This window comes from Rissa tridactyla, chromosome 7 (assembly GCF_028500815.1).
Source record: "Rissa tridactyla isolate bRisTri1 chromosome 7, bRisTri1.patW.cur.20221130, whole genome shotgun sequence".
In the NCBI taxonomy this organism is placed as follows: domain Eukaryota; kingdom Metazoa; phylum Chordata; class Aves; order Charadriiformes; family Laridae; genus Rissa; species Rissa tridactyla.
In genome coordinates this window covers 22031534-22054889 of record NC_071472.1, presented here as the reverse complement: position 1 = coordinate 22054889, position 23356 = coordinate 22031534, and the positions used below count along the sequence as shown (strand labels likewise).

At 41.7% G+C, this 23356-nt stretch overlaps 1 protein-coding gene across 1 annotated transcript in view; it reads right to left on the bottom strand.

Moving 5' to 3' along the window:
• Positions 1 to 23356, bottom strand: part of CERS6 (ceramide synthase 6) — a 134684-nt gene that overhangs the window by 21893 nt on the left and 89435 nt on the right. Inside the window, exons 6-9 of the mRNA XM_054209702.1 lie at positions 20766 to 20816; positions 16529 to 16621; positions 10217 to 10345; positions 3245 to 3351 (exon numbers count right to left, since the gene is read on the bottom strand). Of these exons, the coding sequence (XP_054065677.1) occupies positions 3245 to 3351; positions 10217 to 10345; positions 16529 to 16621; positions 20766 to 20816 (380 nt within the window). The remainder of the gene's footprint in view (positions 1 to 3244; positions 3352 to 10216; positions 10346 to 16528; positions 16622 to 20765; positions 20817 to 23356) is intronic.

The window sequence follows — 23356 nt, the reverse complement described above, 5'->3', positions numbered from 1 at the left end:
TGAGCTTCAGTTCCAGTTATAAACACGCAGTATTTTTTTAAACACTTCAGGTTGAAAGTCTGGACTTTCCAAAACTTGACTACCATACTAAGGATGTAAAGGATGGGAAAATCTTGACCTTGCTGATTTTCAGATGTCTCAAGAGAAAAAGCATATTGGGCAGCTGGTTGTAGTTAAATGTGTGAAGACTAATGACCTCCTTCAAAATTGTGCACTCTGGACAAGATTAATCTGCTCTCTGTTGACTATTCAGCAAGGCAAGCACATAGCAGTGATCTAATAAAGTTTGTGTTTGAATAAGAAAAAAATTCAAGTCAGCAGTTACTTCTTCGCCATGTCAAATAATACAGAGTGAGCTTTAAAAGCTGGAGTCACAGCTAAACACATAAGGCAGCTGACAGAATCACAGAATGGCTGAGTGTGGAAGGGACCTCTGGACGTTATTCTGTCCAACCACCCTTCTCAACCTGGGTCCCCTGTAGCAAGCTGCCCAGGACCATATCCATACAGCTATTGAGTATTTCCAAGGAAAGAGACTACATGAGGTCTCTGGGCAACCTGTGCCAGTGCTTAGTCACCCTCACAGTGTAAAAGCCTTTCCTGATGTTCAGATGGAACCTTCTGTGTTTCAGTTCATGTTCATTGCCTCTGGTCCTGGCCATGGGCACCACTGAAATGAGCCTGGCTCAATCTTCTTTATGCTCTCCCTTCATATATTTATGTATATTGATAATATGTGTCCTGAGCTTTCTCTTCTCTATGCTAAACAGGCCCACCTTTCTCAGCCTTTCCTCATGTGAAAGGTGCTCCGGTTCCTTAATCAATCTCAGTGATCCTTTGCTGGACTGTCTCCAGTAGCTTTGTATCTCTCAGGTACTGGGGAGGCCAGAACTGGAAACGGTATTCCAGGCGTGGCCTCATCAGTGCCGAGTAGAAGGGAAGGATCACCTTCCTCAACCTGCTTGCAACACCTCTCCTATTGCAGCCCCAGGATACCATTAGCCTTCTTTGTCACAAGGGCACAGTGCTGGCTCGTGTTCAACTTGGTGTCCACTAGGATCCCCAGTTCCTTTTATGCAAAGCTGCTTTCCAGCTGGTCAGCCCCCAGCATACACTGGTGCAGGATTTTACACTTCCCTTTGCTGAACTTCATAAGGTTCTTGCTGGCACATTTCTGTGACAACAGAAATGTTGACACAGCCTGTTGAGGTTCCTTCCCTGTGGATGGCAGCACAACCCTCTGCTGTATCAGGTTGAAACATGAGCAAACTTGCTGATGATGCACTCTGCTACATCATCCAGACCATTAATGAAGATGTTGAATGGGACTGGAATCAGTACTGACCCCTGGGGTACACCACCAGTTATTGTCCCCCAACTAGACTTCATAACACCAATCACCACCCTCAGGGTCTGGCTGCTCAGCCAGTTTTCAATCTACCTCACTGTTTGCTCATCTAGCCCATACATTATCAACTTCTCTCTCAGGATCTTCTGGGAGGAAGTCAAAAGCCTTACTTGAAGTCAAGGTAGACTATATCCACTGCTCTCTCCTCATCTACCAAACCAGCCATTTCATCATAGAAAGGTTACCGGGTTGGTCAAGTATGACTTCCCCGTTGTGAACCCATCCAGTCATCATCTGACTGAGCCTTCCCTGAAGCAGCGTCATGTGCTGCAGTCTCCAGTGACAGAACTGCACTGGTGAAATTGGGTCCTCCCTCCATTTCTCAATATAAACCAGAATGCAACAGGCAGACGAAATCCTACAAGCAGGAGTGCCACCATTTTTTCCTATCTGAGATCATGCAAGCAGAAAAATTAGCTTACTTCATTTACAGAAATTCAGTGAGTGGCCAAATTAGCTTTAAGGAAGGACTGAGGAAAGGGAAGCAAAACTGTTTAAGAAACAAACAATTGCTTCTTGGGGAAAAAAAAAGCATTTTTAAACACACAGCTTGTGTGTCTATCCATTTTCTGCTTTTGTCATGGTCCTTCACCAGCTCACAGCGGAGCAGGGACCAGGCATTATCACATTATCTTTGTAGTCATTAAATGCTAAATGAGACTTCTACATTGTACTGTTAAGCAGAGCTGATGACACAGCTCCCTAAGGGCACCTTGGTCTTATCCTGTTTGCACTAACAAAACCCCGAAGAGACATCATTATAGAGGATATGAAAGGAAACTGTGGCAGGGAGGTTGATATTGGCATCTGTAAATCCTCTGCATGCTTAAATAAGGAGCTTGGTGGTAATCTCTCTAAATAAACCTCTGCAAAGGGTAACATTTCTGTCAACCTTGGTGCTTCCCAAAAGCAAAACTGTCACTGTTACCTTCTGATGCAATGACAGACACCTCTTACCCTCATCGGGATACAGAGATTCGGGTTAGTTCTGTTCATACGAGAGAAAGGAAGGATACAGAACACAAAAGAGTGAGGCCAACGCCTTCTCCCAGCCCTCCTCATATACAGGGCACAGGTTAGAGAGAAACATGAATGGGTTTCTACACTGAAGTGCATCAGTGTATTTCCTAACTAGCCAGCCACCTTCTGTATGTTGAAGACCGTAGCAAAAAAATTGAACACCTATGTGTGCATGCATGTGTGTGTACCTAGAAGAGAGAGTATGTGCACATGCAAGCAGCTGCCTTAGTCTGGAAAGAGGTGAGATTACAGTAACACCTGTATAACTACCTTATAGATGTATGTATTACACAGCTCCCCCAGGACCCCTCTGGCGTTCAAAGGAGGGGTGGAAAAGGAGTAGCCTGCAGTATTGCAATCTGCATGATAATAACATCCTTGTACTGATTTCAGCGGGCCAGACTTTCCTTATCTCACTGTGTTTTTCTTTAAGCTGAACATGTTCATAAAGGGTGCGCTGAAAGCTAATTAGAAGATCCTAGCTTCAAGCTTAACCTCTGGTCAGTGTCTTCAGCGACTCATACTTTATTTATCCTCTAACTTCTTGCCAACACAGGCAACCAACTGCTAACCTGAAGCTATGTAGTCTCCAACCCACTTCTACCTTAAAACCAGCAGAAGGCCCATATGTTTCTTGTCTGGCACACAGTAAACAATGACACTCTAGCAAATCGGCTATTTCAGCACCTGGTTATGTTTGGTGCTCCTTGGTGCTTTGGGGAACAGTAATGTCTATGAATCACGTTCAGTTACAACATAGTTATTTCCAAGCTTGTTTGATGCTTAGCATTTGAGGAAAATTATATGCTTACTCACCATAAGGGATATATGCCAAGCCTACTGACAATGAAGACAATGGCAAATGTAAGGAACAGAAGGTCACTCAGTTTTTGACACTTGCAATAGTTTGCCATTTTGGCAGCCTGTAAAAGAAAGAAATATCTGTTTACTCCTGTGAGGACAACTGGGTTCTCTTGTATAGTGTATAAGCTGTAAGAAGAAGAAATCAAATTTTTATGAAATCAATAACATTTTCATTGGGCCAACTCACAGTGACCTCGTAACTTCTTTCTACCATGCAGGTGGAAAACGTCTTCTCAGAAAAAAATCCGGACTGCGTAAAACCACAGTATATCTCCTTTTTCTTCCTTCCCCATTCAATTTCCTTTTTGAAATCCTACAATTTCAGATTCACAAAACTCTTTTATTGAACTCCATTGTGTTTATGTTGTCCTTGTCCCCAACCTCTTTAACTACTTGTCTCTCACCTTTCCAGTATGGTCCAATTGCATTTTCAGCATCCATCCATCTTCTACCTGCCCTATGTGCTTGGACCTTCTAGTGTTGCTATATATGAACTTAGGCTCAATTCATCTATTGTGCCCCATAACCTATGTTCTCCTACAGCATCTCTTCCTCCTTTCTTACCTATACAGAACAGTTTCTACCTCTAAGATTATACCACTCCCCTTCAAATCTTCTTCCAAGGCTCTCTTCCCCTTCCAAGTTTTGCTTTCCAACTTGTTGCCCTATGCCTATTTTCACATGCTTCTCTCATTTGCCTTCATGCAGTCTTCCGACTCCTCCTCAGTGAAGGAGTCTACCAATTACGCTTCATTCACACAGCTCATTAAAACACTCATCTTCCCTGAATTTTCTTCACACTCCTCTCCCTGAAGAAAACAGCATATACAATCAAGCTTGTTTTAAGCTGCTTCCACAGCATTCACGGGTGTAAGCAGTTACTTATTTTAAAACATCTGATTCAAGACAGGGACAGTCTTTCTTTATGCTTTCTGTCAAATGTATCCAGAGAGTCACTGCACAATGAAGTACATGAAGAGCCTGATTTAGTGTCCACTTAAGTCACTGGGAACCCTTTAAAAGCCCCCTCTGAGGGGGCCTATATCCAGCTCCCATATTGAGAAGATGCTTACTTGTGCAGACTTTCCAGAGGGCTAAGACGGAGCAAAATTACCACAACTATACATGTAGAACACTATTCTGAGTGCAGAATTCAAACCAGAGAATTGTCTAAGATGGTGAGAGACATTCTTGCATTCTGTCTGATTTTTGTTCGTACGAACACACTGAACCTGGAAGTGCCCAATGCTCACGTCAGACAATCCGGGTGCCAAAACCAATCTGCACTTTCGGACATTACATAACAACTGCAATGTTTCCACTCAAAATCTGAATATAAAGGATATCATCACTAACAGAAAACAAGTTAGGAAGCTCACAAAATATGAAGAAAGCCACCAGTGCTGCAAACATAACCCTTCTGAATCAGCACTACATTCTAGAGTGGACACAAATGAGTTTCCTAGCAGTCTGAACTAACAGTCTGGTTTAAGGAAAAGAGAACACTTCGGTGCCAACATGCAAAGCAGAAGAGTTACTAACAGCTTGATCTTCAGGTGACAGAAAGTTTAGACAGGAATTTTGGATTTATTTCCATGGTGGCAGTCTAAAAAGCTGGTTTCATAGTGTGTGGAGTTGGTATTGCTATAGCAACTTGTAGTAGTATCACACCATTTCTCAAAAACAGTACAGCTGTTGGGTCATCAGTTCTCAAATAACAAATCTACAAATGATATTGATAAAGAAGGACTACAAAAAAAGGGAAAGAGTATGTTGTTGGACGGAATTGGGCCACCTAAGACAATACAACATGATTTTCAAAGCTTAAAAGGCATGACTACAACTGAATAACACAGCTCTTCCAGATACTCTTGCTAGTCTATTTAAATCCATTTATTTTACAGCACAGCTATTTGCCTTGGTCTGAAGCATCCATTTGTCTGAAGTGTCCTTCGGGTCTGAAGATCCCAAAATAGCTGGGATTTTAAGTGCTTCAGGAGGTTAGGTTACAGTGTTTCTAACCCACAAGCTGTACTGCAATGCAATGATAACCAAGACCCCTTAAAAAACTTAGCTGAGATTCTGAAAGTTGCCTCTCAGTAGCCTAGATTTCAGCTTAAGCTAATGTAATGGCTTCCTAGGCAAGCAAATAACTCTACATTGGGTCTGTCCTGCTGTGGCTAGGCAGCTTTAAGCATCTAAGAAAACTTTCACTCAGACCTAAAAGAACAGCTATGTATTCCTGAAAATCTTGCTAAGACTCTTCTGTACCTGCAGATGCCTTGAGACCTATGATGAACTAACCCAGGCCATGATGGGTCAGTTGTGCACCTGACCTGTTTTACATAAGATGTATTTATAAAAATGAAAAGCTATTTCCAGAGGCCACTAGACTCTTTCCACCTACCATTTCATAATGAAACATGTCCAGTGGAAAGTTGGAATGCAACATTTTTGCTATTCTCATTGCAGAACATGGTATATATTGGTAGAAATTTTTCCTTATATCCAATCTACACCTCCCCTGGCGCAATGTAAGGCCATTTCCTCTTATCCTATTGCTTGTTGCTTGGGAGAAGTGACCAACCACCACCTCACTACAACCTCCTTTCAGGTAGTTGTAGAGAGCGATAAGGTCTCCCCTCAGCTTCCTTTTCTCCAGGCTAAACAACGCCAGTTCCCCCAGATGCTCCTTATAAGACTTGTGCTCTAGACCCTTCACCAGCTTTGCTGTCCTCCTTTGGACATGCTCCAGCACCTCAATGTCTTTTTTGCAGTGAGGGGCCCAAAACTGAACACAATACTCGAGGTGAAGCCTCAGCAGTGCTGAGTAGAGCAGGACAATCACTTCCCTAGCACTGCTGGCCATACTATTTCTAGTGGACGCTACTGGCCATCCTGGACACCTGGGCACACTGCTGGCTCATATTCAGCTGTCAGTCAACCACCAACCCCAGGTCCTTTTCCACCAGACAGCTTTCAGCCATGCTTCTCCAAGCCTGCAGCGTTTCATGGGATTGTTGTGATCCAAGCGCAGGACCCACTTGTCCTTGTTGAACCTCATAAAATTGGCCTTAGCCCATTGATCCAGCCTGTCCAAATCCCTCTGTAGAGCCTTCCTACCCTCAAGCAGATTGACACTCCCACCCAACTTGGTGTTGTCTGCAAACTTACTAAGGGTGCACTCGATCCCCTCACCCAGATCATTGATAAAGATATTAAACAGAACTGGCCCCAACACTGAGCCCTGGGGAACCCCACTTGTCACCAGCCACCAACTGGATTTAACTCTATTCACCACAACTCTTTGGGCCTGGCCATCCAGCCAGTTTTTCACCCATCAAAGAGTAGGCCCATCTAAGACATGAGCAGCCAATATCTCCAGAACAATGCCGTGGGAAGCAGTGTCAAAGGCTTTACTACATCCACAGCCTTTCCTTCATCCACTAAGCAGGTCAGGGGTCACCTTGTCATAGAAAGAGATCAGGTTAGTCAAGCAGAGCCTGCCTTTCATAAACCCATGCTGACTGGGCCTGATCACCTGGTTGTCCTGTACATGCCACATGACAGCACTCAAGATGATCTGCTCCATAACCTTCCCTGGCACCGAGGTCAGACTGACAGGCCTGTAGTTCCCCAGATCCTCCTTCTGTCCCTTCTTGTAGGTGGGCACCACATTTGCCATCCTCCAGTCAACTGGGACCTCCCGGCTTAGCCAGGACTGCTGGTAAATAATGGAAAGTATCTTGGTAAGCACTTCCGCCAGCTCCCTTAGTATCCTTGGGTGGATCCCATCCAGCCCCATAGACTTGTGTGCGTCTAAGTACTCTAGCAGGTCACTAACCATTTCCCCTTGGATTATGGGGGCTTCAGTCTGCTCCTCGTCCCTGTCTTCTAGCTCAGAGGGCTGGGTACCCAGAGAACAACTGGTCTTGCTATTAAAGACTGAGGCAAAGAAGGCATTAAGTACCTCAGCCTTTTCTTCATCCTTGGTCACTATGCTTCCTTCCACATCCAGTAAAGGATGGAGATTCTCCTTAGTCCTCCTTTTGTTGTTAATGTATTTATAGAAACATTTTTTATTGTCTTTTACAGCAGTAGCCAGATTAAGTTCTAGCTGGGCTAGATTTTCTCCATGCATAACATGGAGAAATTTTCTCCACGCATAACATCACGATCTCCTTGTAGTCCTCCTGAGTTGCCTGCCCCTTCTTCCAAATGTCATAAGCTCTCCTTTTTTTCCTGAGTCCCAGCCAAAGCTCTTGGTTCAGCCAGGCTGGTCTTCTTCCCCGCCGGCTCATCTTTTGGCATATGGAGACAGCCTGTTCGTGCCCCTTTAAGATTTCCTTCTTGAAGAATGTCCAGCCCTCCTGGACTCCTTTGTCCTTCAGGAATGCCTCCCAAGGGACTCTGTCAACCAGGCTCCTAAATAGGTCAAAGTCTGCCCTCCGGAAGTCCAAGGTGGCAGTTCTGCTGACCCCCCTCCTTACTTCTCCAAGAACCGAAAACTCTTATTTTGTGGTCGCTATGCCCAGGTCAGCCTCCAACCGTCACATCACCCACAAGTCCTTCTCTGTTCACAAACAACAGGTCCAGCACGGCACCTTCCCTAGTTGGTTCACTCACCAGCCGTGTCGGGAAATTATCTTCCACATACTCCAGGAACCTCCTAGACTGTTTCCTCTCTGCTGTATTGTATTTCCAGCAGACATCTGATAAGTTGAAGTCCCCCACAAGAACAAAGGCTAGCGATTGTGAGACTTCTCCCAGCTGCTTATAGAATATTTCATCTGCCTCTTCATCCTGGTTGGGTGGCCTCCCACTAGACTCCCACCATGATTTCTGCCTTGTTGGCCTTCCCCCTGATTCTTACCCATGAACATTCAACCCTATCGTCACCATCATTAAGCTCTAGACAATCAAAACACTCCTGAACATATAGGGCTACCCCACCTATTTGCTTGCCTATCTATCTCTTCTGAAGAGTTTATAGCTATCCAACGCGGCATTCCAGTTATGTGAGTCATCTCACCATGTTTCTGTGATAGCAACTGTATAATAGTTTTCCTGCTGCACAATGGCTTCCAGCGCCTCCTGTTTGTTGCCCATGCTGCGTACGATGGTGTAGATGCACTTCAGGTGTGCTATTGATCCCGTGACCTTTTCAGGGGGAGAAGCCCTAATTTCTGCATGACCATTCTCGAGTGCTTCTGTGGTTTCTAACATATCAATAACCATTGCATGTTTGCTGCTGCATGGATCTCCATGCCCTACCTCCACTGAGGCAGCAGACGAAAGGACCTCACTAGCACACCATCCCTCAAACACTGGCATGCCGCCCCCAGGCTTATCTCTAGCGAGCCTGGTTTTATCCCTTTCTCCCTTCAAATCTAGTTTAAAGCTCTTTCAATGAGCCCTGCTAACTACTGTACAAAGATCCTTTCCCCTCTTTGAGACAGGTATACCCCAGCTTTTGCCAGCAGGCTTCATGTCATGTAAATCAACGAAAAAACGTCTGTTGAGTGAGTTGTAATGGCCCTCCTAGTAAATGCTTCTCAGGAGCTGTGATTCTCTTTCTTACACTTTAGACTGGCTTTAGTATTTTCAGTAAGGACAGACTGAAAAAATTGACTAGAAAGACGACTAAAGTATGTGTCTTATGAGGAAGTGTATTTGCTGAATGTCTGCAAGTCATGTGAAAATACCAGCAATTTTTCTTTGTCTTAGCCAGTGAATGAACAGAGGAATTGAGAAAAAAATATGTATCTCACTGTGTCCAAGGTAAGGTTTTAGCTAGCCTATTACAGCTACTCTCCAGTGGGTTTATAGTTCCACAGGCACTGGTCTGATCTGGAATGAACACTGGCAGGTACATGTGCCTGCTGGCAAGAAAAGAGGAATGAAGAAAGTTTGGGTGATACCACAGCTAGCAGAATGCATCTACACACATTGCTAAAACAGAAAAATAAACTTGTAAAGATATAATTATTTCTAACAGGAGAAATTCAGATTGTCCCTTGTTTTCTATCTCGGGCAGTTGTGTCTTCTAGATTAAAAGAACATTAAAAAATAAAAACAGATTTACAGCACTAATGAATCAGAATGGCAGGATTTTGATTCTGCAATGGGTGACTCACACAGTGAGACTATATTCTTGCATAACAGGATCCCTACAACTACTTTAGTAAAAAACAATTTCAGACAAAATAGTTCTTAATTTTGTTTCAATGCCGATGCAGAGTTCACAGACAGCCCAATCCCAGCATCACCCAGAGCTGTTTAAAACTGATGCCGATACAGGATGACAAGATCTCTAAATTTCTGCTATGGAAGTTACAGACCATCTTGACTTAAAAGAACTCCAATCATCCATTCTTCTCCAAAGCCAACTGTTTAATACCGGCATCTGTATGCAGAGGCACAGGAACCTGGAAAATCCTGGGGACCAGAGGTCAGCTCACTGCCCGTGCACAGAACCGCCATTAAGTTGTTCAGCACCCTCTGCGCAGCAGAGCACAGCAGAATCACACCATGACACCTTGATTCCTTTGGAGACAGGGTTCTCGCCCCCCACATCACTTCAGAGGGGCCAAGAACCAGGAGCTTCTGTCCCACACAGTCACCACTTTCCAGATTTTGCAACTTTGAGCTTTTAACTTTACCACATTATATTAAAAATCTGTGTGTAACCCTCCCTGGCACACAATGCATTACCAGTTTCTGCTCTGTACAAGCAACTTATCAAGGGACAAAACAGCCTAAAGTCACAAACGTGCACTGCTACAAGTGTAATATATTTCAGCAAGGAAATACACTATATTAATCACCATTAATCACCAGCAAATAGATTCTACCTAGTGACATGCTAGCTCTCAGAATAGTGAATACCATGTACAGACACTGATGATACACGTATTATCTCACCTCTAGGACAACATCAGCCGCATCGTGGAGACATAAGGTCAAGGTTCCCACTCGTGTCAAATTGGTTACATATGAGAAGGTTATCAGGGTGACTGTTACAATATGATGTGTAAACATGATGCCAAAATCCTAGAGCAGCAAGAAGCAGGGGAAAGAGAACAAAACACAATGAACCAAAAAGCAAGATTCAGTATTCTTATACAAAAACAGATGGATGTTTTTTAAACCCAGCATAATGGTTATGTTACATAAAGATCCTACTACATAAGTGCATTAAATACTCTGCTATATATTTCACTTAGACTGAATAAAATAATCACTGTATATTAACAAAATGCAAAAAAGATTACTGAAAGTTAGGCAATATCTACACTTCTCAGTTCATAGTAATTTAACCACATGAAGTAAGCATTTGTGGCTGAAGTTACTTTGAAAAGGCATATGTACATACAAATCAAATTACACTATATTTCTTATATGCCAAGCAACATATAATACGCAAAATAATGCATCATTCACAAGAGTTCAGAGCTACAAAGGAACGGGAAATACATTTCCACCGCACTGGGAGTTATCAACAGTCACCTGCCAAGCACAACTGAGAGTTTTCACAGAGCTGCAAATCCCAGTTCTGGTTTTTTATTTGTTTGGTTTTTATGAAGCTGCTTTGTCTTCACACTGTAACAGGGTCAGAAAAGTCTTCAAATGAGCTGGTGCAGCTCTTCCTACTCAGATTTAATCTGCTGCCTCCCAAACGGTGCAGGTTAGCTGGTCTCCAGATCAGTAACTGTGAGTTGTTTGGCCAGCAAGTATCTGTTACTATTGAAAAATAACAGGATCGGTGAAGCTCCTGTAACATCCCATTCCCAGGTACATGCCAAGGGGCAGGCAAAGAAGAGAGAACGACCTGTCTGCCCGCCCTGGACTCCCAGACTGCTTACTGAGAGAACAGGACCTGCAGAGATGAGACTCTTCTCTACAAGGCACCAAGTCTTGCTGGAGTTTGCTGAACTACCCGCGCAGCTTTGAGAAAGCAATATCAAATTCCTGAAGAAAAGATCACGGACATGGTTTGACTGGGGAGTTTCTCCATGCACCGGGTGCAAAGTTACTACCAGAGCTCTCAGCGGATCCAGCGTCTCTCAAGCAGGGCTGGCTGAAAGGAGACATCCAGGCAGTCAGAAGCGGCGGCTCCTCCAGGCAGCCTGCTCGCCAAGCATCTTGTGAGGTGGCATTTGGCTTTCTGGCAGCTTTTGTGAGCCAGTCCGGCTGAGCTGTGGTAGTCTTCAGCTGAGTGGCCCACAGCAGAGAAACCGACACTGAGGCCCTGCAGTCTTTAGAGAGGCAGCACCTGGTTTGCAAAGGGACTGAAGGTACGTGTGTCGGGCAGGAGGGCCCTGCAGAAAGTGATGGTGGGCTCCCACTGACACAGGGTCAACTCCAGAAAAGGCGCTGCTGACTGCTCCTTCGCTCCAATACTGGGAAGAGTAACTGCCCGGTGTCACCATACCTCTCTCTGGGAATGCAGCAGGCACGTATATCAGGCACCACTGCTTTTAAAGACCTGCAGTGCTGCTGCCTCCCAGTACCAGCACTTGGCTTCACTGCGATGTACACCTGGAGTCCATGGCAAAACCTGCAGCTTGAGCAGTCTCACTGAATAGGGGCAGGAACTCCTCCCAGCCTATCACCTAATGTTTAATGCTATGAGGTGCTACAAGGTCCTATTTCTTGTTTTCAATGGGCATTGCCAGTATCTCCAACACAAAGCTGAGGGGGGGCAGAGGGGACAGAAAAGAGAAGATTAAAAGCAGAGAACCGTATCCTTGTTCAGTATACACCCAACATTTCTCAGCCAGGTTATTTGGTCCCCAGCACAATCAAATACATTCAGCAGTCATTTCAAGCCATTGCTTTAAATCCATTTTCTTAAAGCAGACTGAACAAAAAGAGAATTAAAGGCTGTTTCACCTTCTAAGAGTCTTAAGGGGAAGCAAGAGTAAGGCATCTTAGTAATTTCCGTAACTACAAAACCACACACGGGGACCATTTCACCATACCATAATCAAAACAGAAAAGCACCTGCCTTATTCCCCGGGATTAGAAGTAAGCTACTAGCACAGCCCTATGGCCATACGGCAGCCTAGCTCTTTACTTGCTTCAGCTGCAAATGCTATGGCACTCTCCATTTTCCTTCTAAGTGCAATTATGTTAGCACATAGGCAGTGCAAACTGGGGAAGAAGCCAAGTAGAAAATTCTCATCTGTTTTTATAGCTGACACGTTAATGTTCTACAAATACAAGATTTCTAGTCCCTCTTGGGAACTCTTCAAGCCATTCCTGACAATGTGGATTATTCCTAAGCAGCCCTAATGCTCTTGGGCAGCAGTCTTCTGCACTTCTGCGTGAGTCTACTTACAGAAATGCTGTCCAGGGAACTCCTTCTCTGATAACGTTTCTTAAAAGAGAGAGTTATCTGACTCTGCCAGCTCTGAAAAGGAGATGCTGGACTGACCTACTGAAAATTTAGAAAAACGTAGTTTAGCAGTGATATAAAGAAGACTACTTCTGTTATTCTGGTCCTCTCTTCCCTGTTTATGACATTTCTTTACGTCAGTAATTAAAATTATGCTTTGAAGATGCTACCTGTTAGATTTTAATTATAGATAAGGGTAATGAATACAAAGGAACTAATGGTACAAGTGCCCATAATGTCAAGCTGTACTTGTGTTCCCAGCTTACTCAAGCACTTTCACCCATACACAGCAGAAGAGTAGCTATACAGGAATGGGCTTTTTCTTTTTTAAAATATATTTCAAACGGTATGTATGTTTGTGCAAGATGCATTTACCTACAGCAGATTTGTAGCCTCCGGCTGTAACTGCTGAAAGATACCATGTCCCTGTGTCATGAAAATATGTGACTAAGAATAGGAGAAAGAACCTGCTCCTGACACCATGAGTGGGAAGAACACAGGGCAGAAAATAGAGAAACCCCATGGGTCTCAACTTGTAGACAAGCGCTCTGGACACACTCACTGGCTAAACTGCCAAGTGTCTATGGAGCATTAGTGCCACTGAAGAGCAAAACATCATCTTTATTAGTCACTCCAGCTTCTGGAAATGGGCTACAACAAGGAAGGGGAGTATCACCAGCTAAAGGTTTCAACCATTACAATTCTAGTAAAGGCCTGCAAAATGTACACCATCTAAATTCCTTTCCTCTGAAACAAAATAAATCAGGTCTATGACTCTTTTCTTTACTGAGTTTGAAGAAAGAGATCTAGGATCCAGATTCAGTGAATTATAGCATAAATTTTCTAGAATCAAAATGGAATAGTCAAGAAAATTAGCAGCTACACATTACTTTGTTCTGGGAATCAGTGAACTGTCATTTTTTAAAAAAGTAAAACACAGAAGCTCTAAGAATTGCCAAATGCTTGGAAGTAAAAGGTGTGACTACACAGAAAGGTCTCCAAGATCATCTACACACCTGTTAAAACACTGACCAAGCAGAAATTTTATACATTCCCTAAATACACCGGTCAAATGTTTTTCTATCAAACAGTACTTCAGGTATCCAGAAAGCACATAAATGAGCCTCATTGCTTTTAAAACTCATCAGGGGCTTGTGAGAGTAATAAAGCTCCTCATCTAATTCTATTTTTACAAAAAAGCAGTATGGGAAGCTGGACAGAGATGATAAAAAACCCAAATCATACTAGGTTGCAGACTTTGAAAATGAAGACCTTTAAGGGTAGAACATCATTACAGCAACATAGTAGATATTTATGAAGCAAACAACATGCAATTATAAAACCGCAAAAGTTAATCTACTCAGTTCCCTGCCTTAATACCAATAGTAGGTATGTGCAACAGCCTAAATGGTTTGCTCACACCTCTTCAGCCAGGCAAAGATCATCTGGTGGAATTTGTAACACCTAAATAAGTATAAACAGGTATTTGAAAGTCAGCAACCAATTGGAAGTAATTTTAAAGTAATTAATTTACTATTAGAGAAGAATAAAACGGAGATGGAAAACAGCAAGTACATTTCTCTTGAGCTACAGCGAGTAAAAGACCAGCGCTGGAGTTAGGCCAGTGCCGAGTGCTGGTGCTTTCAGAGAAGACCCACCACACCTCACCTTGAGAGAAACCCTGCTACGTAAAAGCGGCTGGCTGAATCCCTGCAGCGCACGAGGCTGCCAGGGCACTTTTGATCATCCCAGACTACAACACAGCTACTGCTGAATTTAAAGTATCTAAGATGATAACCAAGATTTAGATAAAAGTATTCCTTTCACTGTAACATGAAAACATCAACAGGTTTCTCAGGCTGAGAACTGTTAATCTGCTTTGTATAAGCTGTCATGAAGTCTTACAATGGCATCTGATATTAGCTGGCAAATTTCCTGCTTCTTACAGTTAAAGCCTTATTTCATATGGGCACCGTTTCACACGTTGCATACGGGGTACATTACATTAAGAGGTTTCCACGTTTTTTAAACTAAAGCTGTTCTTTAAAAGAGAATTATTACGGTGCTGCAAGAGCTGGTGTCTCTGTCACCAATGGCAGCAAACTCTCCAAGTCATGACGGAAAAAACAATACGATTTGGTCACAAGATGTATTAAATGAGAACGGTGCTACTGCCCCTCCCAATCCCCCTTTGCAGAGGTGTACTTCAGTGCTGAACCCAGATGCTATGCAGGTAGCCTCCAATTACTTTTCATATGAGCAAAGCAACTAGTCAGGAATCAATTAAATATTCTTTAAAGTTGTATTGTACTGGAAAATTGCAGTGCTGCTGCAGTTGCAATGCTGTTATATTTTCCTCTCCCTCAAGAGATACCCAAAGAAAATGAAATATAACCCATGGCACAGTGCAGAGGGCTGAATATGAATGTAGGGTGACTGAGCAGACACAGTACATTTCTGCAGCAACAACCTGAGAAGTTCTCTTAACCTTGCTGCAGAGGTTTAGTTTTGGTTGATATATTGACAAATGGCTATTCAGTATTGCTGGCGCCTGCAGCTTACATATGTTAGTCAATGTTACTCTTGATTTAAATTCCCCTCCACTATCATCCAGCTCGGTTGAGCAGTGTTTTTCTGCATCTCTGTCTTCTGAAACAGTGAAGTTGTACTCATTTCAAGCTCATGATTAACAGAATGTTTAGCATCTACAGAGAATGTAAGCATGAGATTTACATGTATTCATCCTAAATTGGTTGTTTTGTTTACAAATTACCCTCCAATATGAATTTAAACTTTGTGGATGTTTTCTTGAGATTTCCACTTCTGGAAAAATTTGGAAATTCAAATAAAGGTGTGTTTTTCTACATACGTAGCTCTGACACAAAAATCCCAGGAGGACACTGTGGTTCCAAATAGCAGATAAATTTATTCAGGACATACCGGATCCTTCATTTATTCTTTTCAGATCTATACTCCTGCTAAAATTCTAGTAAACACGGATTTTTCCATTAGCATAGCCTAAAATCATTTAATTAAATGACAGTAGAAGAAGGCATACAAAAACATTACAAAATCCTTTCAAATATTTTAAACAAATAATTTTTAACATTAAAACACCCTGCAAGAATACCTCAATGGACTGTTATTATAGAATGACTGTCATCCTGCCTGTTCTGCTATGGACTAGCACTCTCCTTGGAGGAGAGAACTTGGATGAAGGAATATGGAACAGGTTGCTAATGATACTGGAAAAATGGTTTATCTGGACACCTTTTTATTTTCTTGATTAATAGCCCCTTAATAGCAATGCTCAGCTACTTGAAATTTCATAACTGTAAAGGTAAGATTAAATGTAACATCACTTTTTAATATTAAATGTATCCCTGTTTTCACCATCCCTTTGTAGAATAAATTGAAAGCCCTCATAGATCTTACCAAAGTAATAATGTGAATTTATGGGGTAGTCTTGCTCTGTCATTGAAAATTCATCATTTAACTCTTAGAAGAAACAGTACATCTACTAGCTCCTATGTGTTCAGTTCCATTCAAGTCACTGTATGAGCGCAGAAGGTTTTCTCAGCTGATGCCACTTCAGCTTGAGTATATCATTACCCCAGGCTCTTCTTCCCATGTGTAGAAAAAACCCACATCACAGTAACAAGGAACAGAGTAAGACAAGCGCTTCAACACCAGTTTCTCAGTGACAAATATCTGCAAGAGGTGGTGATTAGAAAGAACTGTATTTCCAGTTCACCGCACAGGTAATACAGGTATTCCTCAAGTCAAGAAAGATACATGCTTAAAGCTTTCAGTGTTTTTAGTCTCATTGTTCTTACCTTTCTTTTGATGTCAATGAATTGAGAGAACATTAAGGACCAGTAGAATGACAATTCAACTATGTAGTAATAATGAAGGTCAGGCATCAGTGGCTGAAAGATGGAGATGAGAAAAGGTTAATAGAGTCTAACTGACATTACAGGCTGCTGAGATCTATAGGAGACAGGTTTAATCACAGGGGGATTACTGAATTATACATAAGCATCCTGTGTAAGAAAAACGATGACGGCTGTCTCTTTCAAACTTTGATGGCTATGGAAAAATAACGCTCCCCAACCCGCCCTCCTCTTATGTTTTAATCTTGACAGTATTCAAATATTGTAATACCAAAAAATTATGATGTTGTCCATTCAGAACCTAGAACAAACTAAATTCTGAGTACTTCTAAGTCTGTTTTGAAAGATTACTTCAAACATCTTGCTGTACATCAGAAATGTGGGTTTAAAGCACAGCAAAAGGAAAATGCTAGAGCAGATTAGAGAAAAGTAATGCTAGCGTACAGTCTCATCTGCTCATGATGAAAATGTTGTGAGCTTTAAATGGGGCTCTTTCTAATATAAAAGCCTACTTTTAAAGAATTTTCTGGGAATGTTAACATCTGGAAAGAAGAAAATAAAATATATTTATCCAGGTATCTTGTTTGATATACAGCGTAGTTACACTGATGTTTAAAAGAAAAAAAAATAACAAGACACAGGAATTTATGCACAACCAAAACCAACCTGGGGTAACTGGCGGCACGCATAGGCTGCTTAGCTCCCAACCTAACAGTCAGTCGTAGGAGCTACTCTAATTTCCACGGGATCGTGCCTCCCTGATAGTCAGGTTTTCCATCACAGTGATAGTGAGGGGCACTGGCACAGGAGAAGCTCCTGAGGGCATCTCCTGAGGGAGCAGATGAACCATCTCTAGAGCAGTTTGCACTGGCACAACCATGCACCCAAGCGGGGCACAAGCTATTTACATCTCATTTGCCCCTTCAATTCCCACTGACTTTTGCAGACCAGTTCTTCGCAGCTGAAAAACAGTCCTTAGGTGCCCACTGAACGCTCCATGTGGGTTACTTAAATACAGACATATGCTTATGTTTTATGAAAAATGTGTACACTCAAAATCATTCTTTTAAAGCCATATCTTGGGCAATATAATCCTTTTCTGATTTAGTGAGACTGCCAATAAGCTTTTAATTAGGTGTGATTAAAAGAAGGGAAGAGAACATGAGCTAGCAGTGAACCATGACTATCACACTCATTCTTGCAAGAGAACTCACTGGGGAAAATTTCTAGTAAAACAATTAAGACTGTCAGCTGCTTTGTTAACAATAGCATTAGTATTTCTAAACCCATATATAATGATAACAAAGGGGGATTCTAAAGATATCATGGTTTCTCTCCATGAAAGGATCAATAGTGCGTGTTTAACTTAGTTTAAATGTTAAGTTTCAGTTCTCCACAGACTTAACTTCAAGGGGACTATTCTGTGCTTATGGGTAGAGTTGTCACCCAAATGATCCATTTGACTGTATCTACAGTAAGTACAGCTGGATTTCTGCAACGCTGTGTTGAGTAACTTACAAAGGATTTGTAGCAAACGAGATTAAAAATTTGATCTAGTTAAGAAAAAAAACCCCACAAACCAAATTGAAAACCCAGTACTAAATCCTGATTAGCACCCAGTAGACATTTTTCTCTCTGAGACAATGACTTTGATAATGACTTTCATTTGATGATTTGCTTTCTGTCAGACCCTCTCCACTAGCAGCATGATTTTAGATATAGTAAATTTAGTCGCCAACCTCTGAAAGTTGTAAATAACTTTCTGAATTACTTTGTTCTTCTGATAAGTCTGGTAAATACATGTTCTTTAACCAGTACAATTCATGGTCTTATGCCCTAAGGAAATCTCTTCTCGCATGCAATAACACAAAAATAGTAGAAAACAGAACTAAAAGGCACCAGTGACTGCAGCCATATCAATTCTGACAAACGATTGTTCCTAAAATCTCTGAGGGATGAAGATTCAACACTTCCCCCATTCAATTTCTTCTGCTGCTTCCTTAACGTTACTCAGTTCATCCTCCAGTCATTGGGTGGAATTTAAGTCATTATTTCTTCTGGGGCTAAATGACCAAATTCCTTCAGCCTTTCTCAGATAAAGATTTCTGGTCATTCTTGCTGAACTATCTCCACTTCACTATTTCCAACAGGTAAACAACTTTCAAGAACAGCAGCATCCAAACCTAAACACAGTTCTGTTCAGCCCATCCAGGGCTGTTCACTGTCACAGGGAATTCATGCGTCTTTCAGACAATACTCTTCATGCTTTCAGTCTGGCAATGAGGTTTGGTGGTTTTTTTTCCTCCCTGGCCTTAAGAAAAAAAAAAAAGGGGCAAAAAATAAATAAAGCAGTAAGTCCTAGTCAGGTTAGACTCCTTAAATTGCAAACTCTTTGCTGGAGCTTTTGGAATTCAGTGTCACTTATATTTGGATAGCAGCTAGCACAATGCCTCAGTGACACCTATTGAGACTCCTGGATGCTGAATTAAAAAAAAAAAAAAAAAAAGCAGCATTTTAAAGAAGCTTAGGTTTACAATTAGAATTCAAACTAATTAAAAAAGCTACCAAAAATTATCCTCAAGACTTATTAAAAAATTTTAATTTATGTAACAGTCTATTAAAATAGACTGTCTTACTAGGTCACATTTGAAACATGTGTAACCTCTGATTTGTAACAAAAGGAAAAATTATACCTCACAAGTTTAATCTCTTGTCGCCTCCTGTTATACAAAAGGTATTAAGGAAACCTTAACGGCTCTTAGCTTTCCCAAAAGGGCTTCCAAAATCCATTCCCTAGCCCATATACATGATGATACTTTTCCTTCGAAAGGGCCACCTGATTGTTATTAGTAATAATAGTAAAAGGGAGCATTTAATTAATTCATTGATCCTCACAACATCCCTGTTGAAAGTTACTTCTATCAGACAAGGAGGCAAAACGAGGCAGAGGTACGGCCAAGGCGGAGTTCAGGAGTTATCTTTTCTGAAAAATACATTGCATTCTTTAGAGCAGGCTGATTGCTCTGTTTAAATACATCCTGTACTTTAACAACTACGTCCAGTGGCATAAACTAATGGAAAGCATAGGAGAGGTTTCACAAAGCTCTTCAGGTATGCAAACTTTGGAAGTCACCGTTCAACCAGATAATGATAGATAAAATTTCTACCCATCTCCTTTCACCTGTCCTGCTCCTTCCTCTGGCAGAGAATGGTCTCCAGAGTTGTAGGGCTACAGTTAATTCTGGTGTTACTGCACCACCTGCGTGCCATTGAAGCAACTGTGCTGCTGTGAAAGATGGCCAGAACTTGGACCTAGGAATTAAATATTCTTGGAACCAGTTAAAACCTTAGCAGTGCTGTAAGGAATAAATATACTGTTACTGTTTTCTTGAAGACTGTTTTAAGGAAACCAAATCTCAAACTTGAGCAAAATTTTTATGGAGGACTGAAAGAGGGAATGAATGCAGCAGGACACAACCTGAAAGGGCATTTTTAATTTAATGGTGGCATTCTTTTTCTTAGCAAAGGAGAGAAATGACCTAAGTCTTTTCTTTGAAGTTAAGCAATATAATTTCACCTTGAAGAGAGAGAAAGGCTGATGCTTTTTGAATCCGTGAAAATACAGACATTGCTGAAAATAAAGACTTGAAACCATTCTCAGTTCTCTCATTCATTTTACCTTCTTTCACTGTAAGCTTCCATGAGGCCAGGACTGGACAGTCCCTGTTTAAGTACCTAAAGGAGAAACCTACCTTCTCTCTTTAGTCCCCTCTTTGAACACACCAACTGCCACAGATTAAGTCTCACCCTGTATGCAGTGTAACAACCATGAGGACTGTACTGGCTTTTCACAACCCACTGGATCTGAGGCTTTGCTGAAACTTTCAGTAACCTCAGAACTTTGTAAAAAATGAGCGTTCTACTGCCATTGCAAATGTCTGCTTCCACAGTTAGGTTTCCCAGATCTGTTTTCAGATCCTGTGCTTCACCTCAAAACAGGTCTGACAGCTATATTCGTCTTTCCCATCTTGAATTCAAGCAAGATGGGGAGCATCTAGCAATGTTCTGAAATGCCGAGTAACCCATCCACATTAACATATTCACACAAAGCTCCACCATAATAAACACAGAGCTCTGCAGAGGTGTCATGTTTGGTTTTAGGCAGCACTGTAACTTTTACCTGATACGGATACCCATTCCAGCACTGTCTGGTATTCCAGAGCCAGGGTGTCTGAGAGAGAAAGAAAAAAAAAAAAAAAAAAGAAAAGGTCTGTATATACAATTTTGGGCAATGTAGGTACATATGGTTAGTACAAGTGAGGGACAAAACTACAGGAACAGGTTAAAATTTGCAATTTTTGCTAGAGACTATAAAAACTGAATACAACAAGAAGATTCCTCAAAGTTTCACAGCATGAATTACAGCAACCTGCCTGTTCACATATTTTTTCAGTTGGTGCGCCATGACCTTATATGAATAGCTTTTGCAGGAGTGCAGGCTGAACAAAATCAGCTTGTGCTCAGGTGTTCAGATCTCACATTACCTTCTCAATAGCATGGGAAATCTTGGCCCTACAGTGCTCAAATATTTTAAAGAATGTCCCTTGCGTGTTCTCTTATATATAAGCATCCTTTCATACAGGAGCCATCCTTCATCCCAGCCACATATGCTCAAGACAGAAATTCATACCTTTTGCTTTCATGGCTGAAGACATGACCATCCAGAGATGATAGGAAAATTCTCTAAAATCTTAGGGCAACATGAAAGATGCCAGAGCAAATTTATGGTAGCATGCATCTACAGCCTCTTGCGCTGCAAAAAGCTGGGCAAACTAAAAGACTTGGGGACATGCAGCTCTGTTATGCTTTCTGTTTCTTTGCTGCCTGCACAAGATTTATGTGATTATTTCTCTTTCAATGTCACAAGAATGCCTTTTAAATCTTTTCTTGTAAGCAGGTTGTTTCTTTCGGAGGTTTTAGTTTTTACCTCCTTTTCTGTGCAACTAAACGGAATCAAGATAGAAAACACCATATGGGCAAGCTCTTCTACTCGACATACTCAACCATTAAGTATTTCCACATTGGGTAATAAGAACATGGTCAAATCAAGCTACCAAGCAGCCACACTTCCCTTTTTTGTGCACTTTTTCCCTTTTTGAACAACTCCTTTCAGATACACATGTCTTGCAAAGCACAGCTGCATCTCTGGTTCTGGCAGCATCTGGACTTTGAGAAGCACATGTCTACAGTACAAGTACCCACCCACTGGGTATCTCACTAGGAACATGAAAGAAAACTGTGGATTCAAGATCTTTGCGCAGCTCCTTTACATAACCTTAACTGCTCTACATCCAAGTATAAAGGGGAAGAATATTATTAGTAGGTCTCCTGGATTAAGACACCCCTACCCGTACAGCATTAAGTGCTTCCACTAGACTACATTTTTTCAAATAAATCCTCATTGGTGGAGACGGCATTTTCTTGTTTTCACCATCAGGTGGAGCAGTTCAGCTCAGGCAAAACAGTAACAAACTCATCCAAAATAAAGTGGGTAAGCGCTAAACCAAATAAAATGAACACTACGCAGAACGTTAAAGTCCCAGGTTGAGAATCAGGCTAGTAGAGTCTCTACAGGTAGGAAGGATTTGTACCATATCAAAAGACAGTATAAATGCTGGTCAGAATTATAGCCCAATTCTCAACTGATACTTCAGTTCTAATTGTGATTTGTCTTATAGAAGGTCCTTATAGCCTTTGTTGGTTAACAGTGATGTAATATGATTACTAAAGGCCCCTCCTAGTTTTTTGAATGTGTCTTTCACATGGAATAGAAGATAAACTAAAACTTCCACAGCCATACCCGCAGCACTCCTGAAATGGAAAGGAATAGTTCTTGCAATAACCTGAGCAGTGTATCAACATTTAAGGTAACAGACCTCCTAGAGTTTCTGATATACCTCTCACAAGGATGCTGTAAGAATGATGAAACTCCATCCAAACGTCACCTCCTCTCTATTAGGAATAATTATTTCATGCAAGCGATTTATTTGTTTGAACATCTCCACGGTAGTTACTGTGCTAAGTTGAGTTCTCATTTCATGCAACAAAAAAAATGTCTTTGGAAGCAGCCACAGCCCCTCTGCAAGTGTTACTAATACACAGAATCTAAAATATTTCTGTCTGACAGCTTCCTAAATCAGACCCATCGAAATATTGTAGGATAATTCATAGTTTTAGCCAGGTTTGAAAGGCTGTAACTGTCTTTCATATCAGATTCAACAAGAGGTAAGAGATGCTTCCTACCTAATTATTTTGCTACCTGAATTACAGGTGCTAGCAAAAAATGCACATTTTTCTCTCTCAAATATTATGACATCTTAGGCTTCTTCAGAGCTATGACTGCTGTAGGAGCTGCAGATACGAAGGTTTATGTGCAATTAATATGCTGAATGCTAAATAAAATAGGCCTCACTGGAGGAACCCATAACCACAAAGCCTGAAAGGACACCACAAACTGACAAACAACGTAATATATGCATTAAGTCTCAAAGACCAATACATGGCAGAACATCTGCCTCTTCTGAGCCACGTAAGTCTCAGAAAGCCACGCTGCCATTTCAAACAAAACACTTCAAGTAGCTGTTTGGAAACCTAATGGATCCTATGTACGCAACAGTGGCTAAGACAGCAGGGCACCTACAGCACCTTCTTACCCCTCTTTCCTCTCTCTCCCCTTGACTTGCCTTGGCATCTCTGAGTTGACTCTAACAG